General features: G+C 38.2%; 2 protein-coding genes across 2 annotated transcripts; both read left to right on the forward strand.

Annotated features, from left to right (window-relative positions):
• The first annotated feature begins 85 nt into the window (after positions 1–85).
• On the forward strand, positions 86–8406 carry LOC136748935 (chymotrypsinogen A). Its single transcript, XM_066702944.1, has 11 exons — positions 86–286; positions 651–747; positions 4175–4197; positions 4929–4959; positions 5521–5618; positions 6181–6278; positions 6414–6586; positions 6984–7079; positions 7748–7899; positions 7989–8184; positions 8282–8406. The coding sequence occupies exons 1-11, from the start codon at positions 86–88 to the stop codon at positions 8404–8406; spliced, it is 1290 nt and encodes a 429-aa protein (XP_066559041.1).
• A 1838-nt stretch (positions 8407–10244) lies between these two features.
• LOC136747551 (trypsin-2) lies at positions 10245–16603 on the forward strand. The gene is made up of 10 exons (XM_066700455.1): positions 10245–10366; positions 11335–11428; positions 11704–11835; positions 13445–13525; positions 13821–14004; positions 14443–14518; positions 14615–14807; positions 15326–15468; positions 15703–15850; positions 16253–16603. The coding sequence occupies exons 2-10, from the start codon at positions 11335–11337 to the stop codon at positions 16363–16365; spliced, it is 1164 nt and encodes a 387-aa protein (XP_066556552.1). The 5' UTR covers positions 10245–10366; the 3' UTR covers positions 16366–16603.
• Positions 16604–16747: the final 144 nt, after the last annotated feature.

Consider the following 16747-nt stretch of genomic DNA (forward strand, 5'->3'; position numbering starts at 1 on the left):
TGCAAAGAGTGCAGTGGTGAATCTGGAGATGTTTTCTCGTCAAGCTGTGAACTAATCCCTGTTCAGAGAGCAGGGCTTGGAAGAGATGTGTGGAAGGCGTATGCACTTCCATGTCGCTGTAGCAGGAGCTCTTGTCAATGGTCAAGTGGGACCGAGTCCACGTTGGACTAAACAGTCCCTAAATGAGTGCTTTGAAGTTCTGGTACCTGTTGTGGCTCATATACGTCATCACATCACTGCTTGGCGTTGCCTAGTGCTGCATACCTCTCTGCTGCTGTGGTTGACAGTGAGTTTGCCAAGAGAATAGATAATATTCATCAATTAACAAAAAAATGCAAAGTGAGTGAACAGAAGAAAAATCCACATCAAATCCATATTTGGTGTGACCACCCTTTGCCTTCAGAACAGCATCAATTCTTCTAGGTTCACTTGCACACAGTTTTTGAAGGATCTCGGCAGGTAGGTTGGCCCAAACATCTTGGAGAACTAACCAGTTCTGTGGATTTAGGCCGCCTCAGTTGCTTCTCTCTCTTCATGTAATCCCAGACAGACTCGATGATGTTGAGATCAGGGCTCTGTGGGGGCCATACCATCACTTCCAGGACTCCTTGTTCTTCTTTATGCTGAAGACTGCTGCATTAACTTTTCAGGGTGATGCCAAGTGCCTGAAACCTGCTCGTTGCAACACCCCGTCGGCTCATGCGCACTTCGCTTCGCCACGGCACCTCGGTGTGCTGATGTTGCTAGGTAACCTTAGAGGGGAGATTGTGTGGCTCGAGTTACACAGAGGTTTTATTTTACAGCCACAAATGTTGTGGAAACTAGATGAACTTAGATGAACTTGCTTACACTGTAAACCTTTTGCTTGGAATGCTCATTTATAAGTGGCATATAAGACTAACTTGCTCTGGTTTCTAAGTTTAGTAATAAGGTTTGAATTGGCTTGGGACATGTCACAGGGTCTGAAATGAGATGAGCGGTCTGAAACAGTAACAATTCAGTTATGTGGTTGAATTATTCTTTGGTTTGTATAGACACTTTTTGTTTCTTAATTGTTGTCTTGTTACTTAATACATGCAGATAAATAACATGCATTCAAGTATGTGCCTTGAAGTCCAGGAAGGAATATTGGATTGCATTTATTTATACTGTATTTATACTGTATTAGATATTTTTTCTGTACAAACTGGTTTTTGGTTGCACAAGTCTTTGAAATAAACCCCACCCTATTTTCTTTTTTTTTTTTTTTTTTACTTTTCTGTTCTCAGTCTCTACACCACTAACGTGGATGATCTAAATCTTTTGTTGAATCTTCATTGTACCAATTACATTTTCCATGTGGTGCGCTGCTGCTTTTGTTAGATCAGTGAATGTCACCTTTGTCTACTTGTTCTTGTAATATGAAAGTCTTCTGAGTTGACTGCCATCATTTCTCACTGCCATCTAGTGGGCAGCTGACTGAAAAAGAGATCGAGCATTGATATGTTAACCAACTAAGATTTTCATAATACATCTGGCTTATGTGCCAATATGTAGCAAGTCTGCCAAGTTGTGCTTTTTTCAGAGACATTTTCTCATGTGATCAAGCAATGGCAGGTCTCACTGTTTATTAGTGATACACTTTTAAACTTTATGAATTTCTGATTTCATGTTTCAGTATTGTCTAAAATATTGGGTTTTATTTGCATTTAAGATATATGTCATTAAAAGGGGTTGTGTTTTAAAGCATTTTTATGGACTTTATTAACTTTAATTGAAGCAAACATTGAAGATTAAACATAAGAACATAAGAAAGTGTCCAATCGAGAGGAGGCCATTCGCCCCATCGTGCTCGTTTGGTGTCCATTAATAACTAAGTGATCAAGGATCCTATCCAGTCTGTTTTTGAATGTTCCCAAATTGTCTCTTCAGCCACATCGCTGGGGAGTTTGTTCAGATTGTGACGCCTCTCTGTGTGAAGAAGTGTCTCCTGTTTTCTGTCTTGAATGCCTTGAAGCCCAATTTCCATTTGTGTCCCCGGGTGCGTGTGTCCCTGCTGATCTGGAAAAGCTCCTCTGGTTTGATGTGGTCGATGCCTTTCATGATTTTGAAGACTTGGATCAAGTCCCCACGTAGTCTCCTCTGTTCCAGGGTGAAAAGGTTCAGGTCCTCAGTCTCTCAGTAGGACTTTCCCTTCAGACTTGGAATAAGTCTGGTTGCTCTCCTCTGAACTGCCTCTAGAGCAGCGATATCTTTCTTGAAGTGTGGAGCCCAGAACTGTCCACAGTATCCAGATGAGCTCTAACTAGTGCATTGTACAGTCTGAACATTACTGCCCTTGTTCTCAATTCTACACTTTTGACAATATACCCTAGCATTGTGTTTGCCTTCTTTATTGCTTCCCCACATTGTTTGGATGGAGAAAGTGAGGAGTCCACATAGACTCCTAGGTCTTTCTCATGCGTTACTTCATCTAGTTCTATTCCTCCCATAGTGTAATTATAGTGGACATTTTTGTTACCTGCATGTAATACCTTGCACTTGTCCACATTGAATTTCATCTGCCAGGTGTCGGCCATAACTGAATATTATCTAAGTCCCTTTGAATAGCTTGTGCTGCTGAGATTGTATCTGCTGAGCCACCTATTTTAGTATCATTTGCAAATTTGACAAGTTTGCTAACTATCCCATAGTCCAGATCATTAATATATATTCAAAAAAGCACAGGCCCTAGTACTGATCCCTGTGGAACTCCACTAACAACCTCACTCCAGTTAGAAGCGACTCCTCTAATCAACACCCTCTGTTTCCTAGACATCAACCAGTTCATAATCCATCTACTTACATTACCCTGAATGCCTACAGCTTCCAATTTGAGGATCAGTCTTTGGTGTGGAACCTTATCAAAAGCTTTTAGAAAATCTAAGTATATCATATCATCTGCTTTCACATGATCTACAGCTGCAGTTGCACGTTCAACAAATTCCAATAAATTAGTAAGACATGATCTGCCTCGTCTAAACCCATGTTGACTATCTCCAAGAATATGGTTTTCATTAAGATGCTCCTCTATTTTCTGTCTAATCATTTTTTCCAACAATTTATAGGTGATGCAGGTGAGACTGATTGGTCTGTAATTTCCTGGCTCAGTTTTGTCCCCTTTCTTGTGGATTGGTATGACATTTGCTGTCTTCCAGTCAGTTGGCACATCCCCTGTTCTAAGTGTAATTTGGAATAATTGAGTTAGCGGCCTATAAATAATTTCCCTCATTTCTTTAAGTACTGGTGGAAATATACCATCTGTTTGTTTTTAATTCTGCTAGTCCCTTTAGTACCTCCTCCTCATTTATCCTGATCTCTCTTAGGGTTTGACTGGACTGATTGTTAACCTATGGCATGTTATCTGTCTTTTCTTTTGTAAAAACCTCTGTGAAATACTCATTTAGAACATTTGACACATCTTGTTCCTATTCCAAGATAAACAAATGGAAAAAGAAAAACGACATGCACTTCTCTCAGGTGTGATGTGTTCAACACTAGATAGAATTTGACCACTGAGCTGCTGCTTTGGAAACTATTCATGCTATAAATAAAGGATGAGTACCTTGACTTTTATAGCAAGATTGGAAGTCACTAAATAATTTTAGAAAAATAGAGATGAGGAGGTTTTAGCAGGGTGGTGTTTGGGTTGTTCCTGCTATTATCAAGAATACTGCATAGCCACTGAAGAATGGACAGTGAGTGGCTTTTTTGTGTGCCTGTTTTACTGAGGAGTGATTTTAAAGGATTTTATTTCGACAGCCCAAGATTGTACTAGTTACTTTTACTTTTGAAACATAGAAAGGGAAATAAATAAATATAGGCTGTTTCCTGTGCAGATCCTCCTAAAAGTTTTACTCAAATGTCAGGGGGCAAGACATCAAAGGAAGGCCTTTGTGAAAAGCATTTCTAAGACCTGATGGCTGTTTTACAGTAGAAACTGAATCACTGGTCGAGGCTAGCCGTAAAACATGTGATCCCTAGATAGTTTATTTAGTAAGATTACTAATGATAAACAACAGTGAACAGCACAACATAGTTTCCTGTCGTGGGGAACATGGGTTTAAAAAGAATGTGAGATTGTAATCTTATGTCAGTGTGATCTTATAAGGCCTACAGTTCTTTTTTAAGCTTTTATGTGGTTTTTCTTGCTCAGGAGCGCAAAGATCTCACAAGCGGGTCAGTAGTTTTGGGATTATAGATTTCTGTTCATGATTCTCTTTTTTAATCAAATCAAGGAGCTTGTTGTTCAAAGACAGTTTTCAATGATATTTCATTTTCGAAGAGAGATTTTTACTTTTGAGTGAAAAGGGGTCTAATACAGTCCCACTTATGCTGGAGTTCAAAACTAAAACCTATAGAAATGTGTACACTTTCAAGAAACAGAGAACTCCAGTTTCATTTATGTATTTATTTATTTAAATGCATACTTCCAACATAGGTAAAACAATGTTATTAACACCGTATGTTGAAATTGTGACTTTAAATTCGACCTCGGACACATATATTAACCCCCTGTAATGCTGCACTACAAATTTCGTTAGTGGTGTGTGACGTGCACTGCTTTCTGGACGTCCAGGCCGGTTCCTGTAAAAATGGGGCTTGGTCGTTTACTGAGGAGAGGAACAATAGCTCAGGATCTAAATGTCACAGAGAATGGGCCTTGGGTGGCGTTGTGCTTGATTAACGTTACAACACCTCACTGTGCCCTGCTTAATGCCCCGTGTCCTGGTTAACAAATAACTTCCCCCTCCTAATTAAATGATTTTGGCTCTCCTGCTGCGAGAAGTGTCCTGTCTTCCTCTATAAATGCTCTGCTATTTTCTGCTTGCACCCAGCACAGACACAGGATGCATTGGGGTGCAGTGAAGGTCTTTTTTGCGCTCCTGTCATTGTGCTTCTGCTCTCAGACTTGCACAGCCTCCCTGCTGAACGAAAAAGGTAAGATGTTCAGATAGATAAAAACAGGATTATTTTATACAGAATATATCATTGTTATTTTCTACCCTTTATAAAATATCCAGATTTTCTTAATGGAAATAAGAATAATACACTATTTGTAATTTTTGTTCTTTACTTGTGTGTTTGTTAGTTTTTTAATTATTATTTTTTGGCAGACTGTAGTTAAAAACACATTGAATGTTTCTGTTGTCTATGGCAAGCTGTGACATTTAATCAATAATTGCTGATATCAAAAATTCAATTTCTGATTTCAATAATGCAATTGCTGATATCAAGAATGATCTGTTATTTTTGGTATCAACAATTGTATTTTTGATATCAGCAATTGTATTTTGGATATCGGAAATTGAATTCTTCATATAAAAAATGCATACTAATTAACATCCGCTTAAGGATTAAATGTCACAATGGTGTACCATGAATTGCTGGTATCAGCAATTGTATGTTTGATATCAGCAATTATGCATTAAATGTCACAACGGCTTGCCATACTTGTCATTTGTACCAGTCCTGCTTGTGCTTTGTTTCTTATATCTCCAGGGTCTAAATGTGGGAAAGTACTTGTGCAAAGCCCTTTGGATCAGTCGTTGAGAATCGTGGGTGGGAATAAGGCTGTGTATGGTTCACACCCATGGCTGGTATGGTAACAGCAGCCTGTATCTATCCATCTCTCCATTATTTATCTCAAACTTTATTAAAAATAAAAGGGAAAAAGTTACTGTTACCGGCAGGCTTACTTAAACCTACTAATCTGTTTTTACACTTTCAAAGGCACTCATACCTGCGCTGTCTCTCAGTTACTTAACAATATAGGAACAACCAATTAATAATAAATAATACATTTGAAAAATACTTTAAACATGTTTCTATAATCTGTAAAGAAATTACAGGCAAATTTAATATTTTTTGTGTGGCAAAATTCTGTAAACCCCTTTAATCTCGGAGGATGTGTTAGTAAGACCTCTTGGCTTGCTAGACACTTAGGTCTAACTATCACATCCTCTTCAAAACCAGGCTGTTTATCTATCCATCTATCCAACCATCCATCCATTGCTCAATCTTGAACTAGCTGTATAGATGTTTTAGCAAACAAAATAGCGTGTATTTGTGTATGTATGTGTATTTCAGCCTTCATATTGCACTATGTCTGTTTAAATGTGTTTGAAGGCATGTTAACCTACATTTTCTGATGTTTCTTAGGTTTCTCTGAAGTTTAAGGGGGAACACTTTTGTGGAGCATCAATCCTCAATGACAAATGGTTGCTGTGTGCTGCCCATTGCTTTTCTTCATTAGCAAAGTAGGTAAACATCTTCTGGAAGTGGAAGTAATGTTGACCATTAACTCACATTGACTCACATAATATTGTTTCCTTTGCAGTCATCCATTCATTTTATTACTGACATTTTTATCTTATAATCTCAATTTCTTCCAGACAGTCTTTAACATATGTATTAATTGTTGTCGGTGAATATGACCAGAGAACTTTAGATGCCGGAGAACAGAGACTAAAAGTGAAAAATGTAAAAATCCACAAAGATTTCATGACATCCAATGCTGTGATCAATGATATCGCAGTCGTGGAAGTAGACGGACGGATTACATTTGGTAAGCCCCATTTTCTCAAATAAACTTAATGTTAAGTGTCTCAAACCAACAGATGTGGGACATTAATAGCAGGATTTGGAATTATCACACCACTGTAGTCAACCAGAGTATTGCACATCTATTACAAAACAATATAATTGACTGCTACTCTAGGATTATTTATTTTATTTGTATAGGACTTTTTATTTTATTTTATCAATCAATGTTAATCCTTTATCATCGAATTGTAACCTTTAAGTCCTCCTTTCCCAATGTTAGGGAACTTTTACATTTTCAGTAATATTTAGCTAATGGTAAAAAAACACAGAAACAAGCAAACCTGCAAACATCAGAAAGAAGTTCAAGACGCACACCAAGGAGCTTGCTCATTAGCTATTTTGATTTCCCTTTTCTGAAGGTAATTACACCCAACCGATATGTCTGCCTCTTCCTAGTGAGGAGTTCAAACCTGGAACCAGTTGCGTTGTGAGTGGATGGGGTCGTTTGAAAGAACGTAAGGACTTTTACTGCACAGAATCTGGAACCCAATGGTTTTCTTTCCACCCCAGATCATAATGGCTTAATTTCACTAATTGTTTAGATAATAAGTCAAATCATGTGTCAGATCCATGTATCAATCAGTTGCTAATTGAAAGCTACGTCAAAAAACATCAAGTACTGGAGCTGCCCATCCCTGTTTTAGAGTGTAGTAGTCATACATGTTGATATGTCTGAACCTGGTCCCCCTATAATGTTTGACAGAACTGAGTAAGGGGAGCAGACGAGTTCTAGAATAAATTCTTAATGAAGATATGAAGCATTTTTCTAATTGAATTGCGGGTTCCAGCTAGTGAAAGATGTTCAAACCAGTTGGCAAAATTGTTGTTTTAATGCTCGTTGATACTATAAAACGGAACTCTTTCATTTATTATAGGGTTTACCACAGTGCAGTTATTGCTCTCTTTTTGACTGCAACTTAACTTCTGACATCAGAGAGACTTTTGTCCTTAGGTCCTTTTAAGTGTAAAAGGTTTTACCTCTCTTGTATTAGAGGTATTATCAACATTCAGGCTTTAAGGGATAATTTAAAGTATCCTATAGAAATATATATTTCACAAATAAGGACTACATACAAATGTGATAGAAATTTCAAATCCTATTTTAATATTATTTTCCATTCAGGTGGACCACTACCTGACATTGTCCAAGAGGTGCAGCTAAACCTCATTGATCCAAGAACGTGCAGTAATGTCATATCAACTGTAAGGCCCAACAAGAAACTTTTCTCTGTCTTATGCGCCGGCCCAGAGACAGGAGAGAAAGATGCGTGTCAGGTAAGGAGAATATTATCTGGTTGGGCTGTGAGCAGAGTGCTATGTATTTTTGGGTGGGTGGAGATGAGTCTCTATTGTCTCTGCTACAGGGCGATTCTGGAGGTCCCATGGTCTGCCCCAGAAAGAATGGACAGTGGACCCTTGTTGGCGTGACGTCATGGGGTAAAGGCTGTGGCCGTAGCTGGATTGATAATGCTAGTAAACAGATGTCTAATAGGGGGTCTCCCGGGGTCTTCACCGATGTAAAACAGTTCCTTCCGTGGATACTGGGAAACATGTATACAGGTAATAAAAAAAAACATGATTTCACAGTGAATTAAGCAATACTGAGTACTGAGCTTGTACTGTATTGCAGAGGTTTAATTTGTTGTTTGTTTTTCAGACACACAACCAAACAAAAAATCTGCATCAAGTAAGTTCACATTTAAAATGGAAGTACACAGCATAAGTATTACATCATCTGCCAGCAACATCCAAGAAGGAAATACGAGAATTGGGTCAAATTAAAATTTACATTTTAAGTTGAATGCTTGTCAACCTGGATTCATGTAATGCCTTTTCACTGTGTCAATATTTTGACAAAAGATCATCAAAATAAAACGAACCCATTCCTGAATTTTCTTTATAACCTAAAGATGATTATTTATTTTTTGGGGGGGGAAATAATAATTTAGTAATTGGAGTCTGACTTGTTAAAAATGTCTCTACTTTCTCTACCATTCTTAAGAGCTATGCAGCACGGCAGATGGTACAATAACAGGTACAGAAGGCCTGATACGAAATCCAGAAAAGCCCTACAATAACTACGAGAACAATGAGTAAGTAATGCACATGATGATGCATTTGTTTCTGAGAAATATATCTTCAAATATTCTGTTATTGTTGCTGCAGTCGTTAGATTTACTCACCACTGCTCTATTCCAGACTGTGTTTCTGGTCTATAAGAGTCCCAGCTGGGAAAAACATTCTGCTGGAGTTTTTGGAGTTTGATTTGGAAAATGATACTTATTGCAGCAGTGACCAGCTCTCTGTATTTGCAGGAACAGAGAATCTAGTGGGTGAGTGTGGTGAAACAGGAGCCTTCACAGCAATGCTCTTCTCTCTCTTTTCTGACGTGATAGCACTGCAAACCTGTCTTACTGTTGCAGGTCAATTCTGTGGCAGTGTACTACCATCTCCAATCCTAATCAGCTCAAGCAGCGCCACCATCAAGTTCACATCTGATTTCAACGGCTCGGGGGCTGGATTTTCAGTGACATACAAGGCCATTGACCCAGATTCGCTTCTAGGTGAGATTTCACGATTCAACGCTATTACATTTTTTTATTTTGTGTATGATTTCCAGTTCTAATACCTTTACTATAAGCATAACAACAAAGTAAAATATGCAGATTTCGCATCATAGACCACATACTTACACAAATCGTACATCATACAGAAACCATCGTATGATTATTTATTGGCCTAAATGTATTGGCCTGTGCCCTCCCCCTACCTCACAAATACCCCTTTTTCAATACCTTTGGAAGACAAGAAGAGAATAATAGAGCATATTTTTTGTTTCTGTTATATTTTTCTTAAGAAAGTATAATTCCATTTCCCCGTTTTTTAGTATATTTGTTTCCTAAACTTAATATTATTTACATTGACAATGTCGACTAAATTGGCATTTGCATTAAATATAAAAGTAGGTAGTCATGACACTTTTCATGATACGGGTTAGGCTATGTTTATCGATTTCTAAAATTATAAGGAGAACTTCCTTTTCCCCACACAGTCCATATGCCTTTTGCTGAGGATTTGTTAATCTGAATTAACCACTGAAGTCCTGTCAGATACAGTGATCGACTCCAAGAAAGGCAGCTAAGCTGACACGAAGTGGAGTCCTCATGTTTACAGTCAGGCAAAGGCAAGCGGGACCCTGGAGTATGATTTCACAATGGCACTATGGTTACCCATCCCAAAAGAGTCAATACAGCTGCTTATCAACACGAATAGCAGATGTAGAGGCTTAAAACAAGAGCAACCAGAAAAAATTAACTTAGTTTTATCCTGGGTCTGGATGCTAGTTCAGTATTCCAAGACTCGTATTACAATTTTATTTAATTGCACAAATTCTGTATTTTAACAGCTGTAATTCTACCTACATAATAATAACATGTATCCACCAGTCTAAGAAATGCTCTATGGCTTTCTGCCTTTCCATTATAATATACTTATATCGAAGACACCTGTTGCTGGAAAATTGCCTTTGATTTTTTAAACACCCTGGTTTATGGCCCGTTGATATAGAATCTCAGGTCTCTCTGTAATAACTGTCCTTTGTATAATTGTAGCCTCCGGCTGTGGGGCGGTGGCAGTGCTCCAAGCCGAGGGAGTTGTTCAGAGCCTGCGCCATCCAGACCTCTACAGCAACAATGCTGCCTGCCGCTGGATAATCTATGCGCCACAAAACCATGTTATTAAGGTAACATCAGATTTATTTAGTCAGCTTACTTTTATACTGAAGGCCTGGCCGTGCTCAAAAATAGATTTCCCCAAATACAGTGAATATCTTGAGAGAACTACATACTGAATATAAGAATATTATGCTAAATTATATCCTTCTGTTTACCAATCTCACTGATCAGTAAGATGTACTAATGATTGATGGATTGAAGCCATCCTTACTAACTTGGGCAACAGCCGCAGTTACACAACAATTGGAGCAAGTGGGCTTGAACAAATTATCAAGATTTACAGTGCTTATTATGTATTTATTGTCAAATTAACAAAATTAAACTAAAACTAAACTGTTCATTTAAGAATCATTCATAGTCAATATAAAACAGAAATGTTCTTTGGATTGCTAGATTGTTCGTTAGTATGGCAAGCCAAATGATCATTTAAAGATATCTTCAAATATTTAAAGATATCTCTAAATCATTTAAAGATATCTCATTTAAAAGTACATTTAGAGATATCTGCAAATCATTTAGAGATATCTTCAAATGACTTCCTGTATGTAGCCCAAGATTATCACTTCCTGTTAACTTGTTCATTCATTTCTATGTAACTGAATAAGGAAACAAGAAGTGATAATCTCAGACAAAATACATGAAGTCATTTGAAGATATCTCTATAAGATTTGCAGATATCTTTAAATGATTTAGAGATATCTTCAAATCATTTAGAGATATCTTTAAAAAGCACCTTATTTAGATACCTATAAACCATTTGCAGATATCTCTAAATCATTTATAGATATCTTTAAATATTTGAAGATATCTTTAAAAGCATTTAGAGATATCTCTAAATGATTATTTGGCTTGCCATAAGTTAATCTTGAGAGTTAGTCTTGATGTATGAAATTGTCCAATAGTTGCCTGGATATTCTTTGTCACCACAAATTGTGTGTTTTGGATTTGAGTTTCTACTTCTAATCCCGTTTTTCAGATGGAGTTTGAAGATTTTGAGCTGGAAGAGTCAAGCGATTGTGGGTATGATTCACTCACCGTGTTTGGAGATGTGGAGGAAAGAGAAGAAATAGGTACTTAAAGATAGGGTGCCAACAGCACAGCATTTTATTTTCAGCATGAGGATAATTGGAATCTAATCAAAGAAAATGTGTCTCCCAAAGCTTTTTTAAGATAATGTGCCAAAACAAAAAAATCCAATACATATTTTCTATTGTCATGAACTTGCTGCTTTTTGTTTGTCTTAATGTTTCAGCATGTATTCAGGGTGTAAACTGGAGTATTGCACTGAATGAAACTGAGAAAAATGAAGATGTTTCCCAATAACTTTCCTCACTTCCCGTTTCAGCAACACTGTGTGGAACAAGCATTCCAGTCCCTGTGCTCAGTTATGACAATGTGATGGTTTTGCAGTTCATCTCTGATGGCAGCATTTCATATAAAGGATTTAGTGCTATCATATCCTTCATTCGTAAAGAGGGTGAGTTTAATTGTTGAAACAATTTAAAAATTTGGTATAAATGTAAACCTCAGTGTTTTTCAGAACAAAACATGAAAATGTACTTTATGTTCAGAACATGTGATAATATACACTCACCTAAAGGATTATTAGGAACACCTGTTCAATTTCTCATTAATGCAATTATCTAACCAACCAATCACATGGCAGTTGCTTCAATGCATTTAGGGGTGTGGTCCTGGTCAAGACACTCTCCTGAACTCCAAACTGAATGTCTGAATGGGAAAGAAAGGTGATTTAAGCAATTTTGAGCGTGGCATGGTTGTTGGTGCCAGACGGGCCGGTCTGAGTATTTCACAATCTGCTCAGTTACTGGGATTCTCACGCACAACCATTTCTAGGGTTTACAAAGAATGGTGTGAAAAGGGAAAAACATCCAGTATGCGGCAGTCCTGTGGGGGCGAAAATGCCTTGTTGATGCTAGAGGTCAGAGGAGAATGGGCCGACTGATTCAAGCTGATAGAAGAGCAACTTTGACTGAAATAACCACTCGTTACAACCGAGGTATGCAGCAAAGCATTTGTGAAGCCACAACACGTACAACCTTGAGGCGGATGGGCTACAACAGCAGAAGACCCCACCGGGTACCACTCATGTCCACTACAAATAGGAAAAAGAGGCTACAATTTGCACAAGTTCACCAAAATTGGACAGTTGAAGACTGGAAAAATGTTGCCTGGTCTGATGAGTCTCGATTTCTGTTGAGACATTCAGATGGTAGTCAGAATTTGGCATAAACAGAATGAGAACATGGATCCATCATGCCTTGTTACCACTGTGCAGGCTGGTGGTGGTGGTGTAATGGTGTGGGGGATGTTTTCTTGGCACACTTTAGGCCCCTTAGTGCCAATTGGGCATCGTTTAAATGCCACGGCCTACCTGAGCATTGTTTCTGACCATGTCCATCCCTTTATGACCACCATGTACCCATCCTCTGATGGCTACTTCCAGCAGGATAATGCACCATGTCACAAAGGTCGAATCATTTCAAATTGGTTTCTTGAACATGACAATGAGTTCACTGTACTAAACTGGCCCCCACAGTCACCAGATCTCAACCCAATAGAGCATCTTTGGGATGTGGTGGAACGGGAGCTTCGTGCCCTGGATGTGCATCCCACAAATCTCCACCAACTGCAAGATTCCAAACCTATCAATATGGGCCAACATTTCTAAAGAATGCTTTCAGCACCTTGTTGAATCAATGCCACGTAGAATTAAGGCAGTTCTGAAGGCGAAAGGGGGTCAAACACAGTATTAGTATGGTGTTCCTAATAATCCTTTAGGTGAGTGTATATAAAAGCCTGGATTAATTTTAGTAATGTCTAGTTTCCTTTGATTGATTAATTTGCATTTTGTCTTGTATAGGAAAGTTTATATTATTGTAAATTAAAACAGACATATGGATAAACAGTCTAAACATACAGTATAAATAAATAGCATTACACAACTTTTAATGAATTAATGTATTTAGTACAATATTATGATATCGACAAATGATATACCTTTTTACATTGATGGAAAAGCTATTTCAGGTGAGACTGACCAGATTACACACTTCAATCCACAGATTTGCATGCTGGAGGCCCTGATGAATCTAAAGAACACTCCTCGAAGGATTTCGACATGTCAGCCCCAGAGAACCCCTTAGGTTTGTTCAGTTAGGTTGGGAGTGTTTGTGCACAGGAGGATCTGCGAAGTTGGGGTGATGTCAGTTGCACGTCTTTGTGAACCCTGTAGAATAATACATATTTTTCTAATACGTTTTGTGTAACCTTTCTTCTGTAGCACTACTTTGGCATTGATGTTTTATAAAAGCTACACGTGAACGTTTCCATTTCTGAGGAGATTGATATTCAGGGCAAAGCAGAGGTTCAGATGCCTCCAGACTGAGAGAGGGAGCGTGCTCAGACTTGCTCCAGCACTAACGCGCAGGTCCTCCTCAGATGCCTGTGGAATGCCTCCTGTCGCTGCCAGGTTCGTGCTCAGTCGCATCGTAGGGGGAGAGGAAGCCATCCCCCACTCCTGGCCCTGGCAAGTCAGTGTAGGTGTGGTCAATGAGCACATCTGTGGAGGCACTGTCATCCACCCTGAGTGGATCCTGACGGCGGCTCACTGTGTGTATGGCTTGTAAGTCTATTGCAAATCCATACTACATTGTACACTGATATTTAGTTATTTTAAGAAGAAGTAGAAGCCAGAAAGGGTGCATTGAGAACATAACCATTATAACTGAGAAATCAAAATGTTTTAGGAGCAGAGGTTTAACATTTTAACAGATATTATGTTATTTCATTAAGTAAGAAGGAAAAACTCTTCAGATGTATGCTGGTTTTCTAGTGTGAAGACTGCGTTCTCATAAAAGGAAATCAGAAGCCCTGGATGCAGACCTGTATTTATGTGTTTGCCTTATGTGTGTGAGTGATTAAAGAGAAGATATGCCTATTTAGACCCTCTGTTTTGAATGTTAAAACCCTTAATGGGGGGTTTGTCAGATTTGTTTTTAATATGCTGTCATAATTTCTGTCTTACTGAACATTCATGGGTATTATTCTCTTTTTCCTCAAGTGAGAAGAAATATCTTGACTTGCTGGTAGTTGTTGCTGGAGACCATGACATCACCACGAAAGACCCAGAAGAACAAGTAATGGGACAATACATCATGTCACATATTCAGATGATGACTTTATTGACTCCTTATCCTAAATAAATTGTTCAAACTCTTTTTTTCCTCCATCAGAAAAGATCTGTGAAAGAGGTCATCCTTCACCCGGGATATAATGACATTTCATTAGATTATGATGTTGCCCTGCTCCAGCTGGCCACTCCACTGGTGTATAATAACTACGTCCACCCAGTCTGTCTTCCAAGCAAAAGCCAGGAAGTAAACTACTCTGGCTCTTGCACTGTGTCTGGATGGGGGAGTAAACAAGGTAGGTAGAGTATATGGGCTTAATGGGGTTTGAGGGGAATATGACAGTAAGTTCAAAGCTTTAAAATGTCCAGTGTACTTAATTCTAAAAAATCTATCTATTTACACATATACAACAGGCTCAATTCAGATTAGAATCAGACTCCTAACTTGTATGTTTGTTTTTTCCTTTCAAACTCTATTTTAAATGGCCAGATGTCTTCCTATATGCAAATTGTGTATTTGTGCTTTTATAATGCATATCTGGACACAACAGTGAATAGCAATTAATTCATAATTTATTTCCACAATTACAAAGTAAAGCAATATTAATATTCAAGTTTATGCCAAATAAAACTGATACTGGTTAAATATTTAGTACAACAACAGGGAAACATTTATAGTGGTTTTGTAATAATAATAAACAATAAAGAAAAGTTATAGTGAGCCATATCAATCAATCCCTTTTCACATCTTTGAGGTACTTTCTGATGCATATAATCCTATACGAACATGAGACCAGACTTTTCTCTTTGTCAGGTGGGTATTGGAACAGTACTCTGCAGCAGCTGGAGGTTCCAGTTCTGACAGCGGAGGATTGTGGGTCTCTGTACCCAGGCAGGATCACGGAGAGCATGCTCTGTGCCGGCTCTCCTCTGACCGAGGGACAGGACACCTGTATGGTAAGGATGTCTCAGGACACTGTTATACAAACATCTGATTACAGGCTTAGAGAGATGGTTGTTTTGTTTTCATAATAACACGGCCATCTGATCAGAGTGCAAACAATCCGCTGACTTGAATGTATTGACAGAGACATCTATTGGAGATTCCAGGTATTGCACCTAGCTGACTTGAACACTGTCACTGTCAAGGACAAATGATGGATGGGATCAGGAACTATCTTTCTTTTTCAGGGTGATTCTGGAGGCCCGCTGGTCTGTCAGTCAGAACAGTCCACTTACTTCCTCTATGGGGTTACGAGCTGGGGCTTCGGCTGCGGGCAGGCCCGGAGGCCAGGCGTTTACTCATCCGTGCAGGTCGTCAGGGAGTGGATTCTCAGTCGTAAGTGTAGAGATCTCAGATGATCTCATCTCTGGCTTTTAGTCAGTGTCACCTTCCTTGTTCTGCCAGTAATTGTATCTGTGGGATACATTTATCTGAGATGCTTAACTTGCAAAATTGGATGCGCTTAGGTTTTCTGTTTTTAGGGTCAGCCTTGTATGTGAGCGATGATATGAAGAGTTTGAATTAATAAACCAAAAATACCTGTCATTGCTTTTTTTCCCCATCGGTTGGTTTCTCAAGGAGATTTTTGGTTTGTTTGTGTTTTCATTTTCTGCAATACAAGAATTGTTGGTAAAGCCATGTAGAATAATCTGCTTTAATTGTCTTTCACTACATAGATTTTTTTTCAGCAAATTAATATATGCAATAAATACATTCTGGTCTTTTTTTTTTTTTTAGGTGTAGGTCAGGTGACAGATTCCACAAAAACAGCAACATCTGAACCTAAAACGTTATCACCGTGGATGAAGATTAAAAACAATATTGCCAAGAAATCATCTGTAGGAGGTTAGCTTTGTTAGGCCAAGGAGTAGTTATACAATGCAGCAGAGTATTTGTACTTGTTATTCTTTTTAATCCCTTTGTATATTGTATATGATTTCACAAATGTTAATTTTAGCAATGATGTGCATTTTTCATAGCTGTAGTACTGTATTAGATTGGTAAAATCTGTAACCTTTTACTTTAAATTAATATTAGAAGAAAGCTTTATAACTGGCACGTGTGAAATAACTAATAATAAAATAATGATTTACCTTTTTTGACCCTCTGGATATTGTTTAATTTCTGTTCCTCTTTCATACATACTGTATAAGAATACTTATACAAAATGTGTGTTGAACTGACTACAGAAAAATGTTCTTGGCAACTATGCAGGAAAATGAATTTAAAAAT

Source organism: Amia ocellicauda, chromosome 4 (assembly GCF_036373705.1).
Source record: "Amia ocellicauda isolate fAmiCal2 chromosome 4, fAmiCal2.hap1, whole genome shotgun sequence".
NCBI lineage: Eukaryota > Metazoa > Chordata > Actinopteri > Amiiformes > Amiidae > Amia > Amia ocellicauda.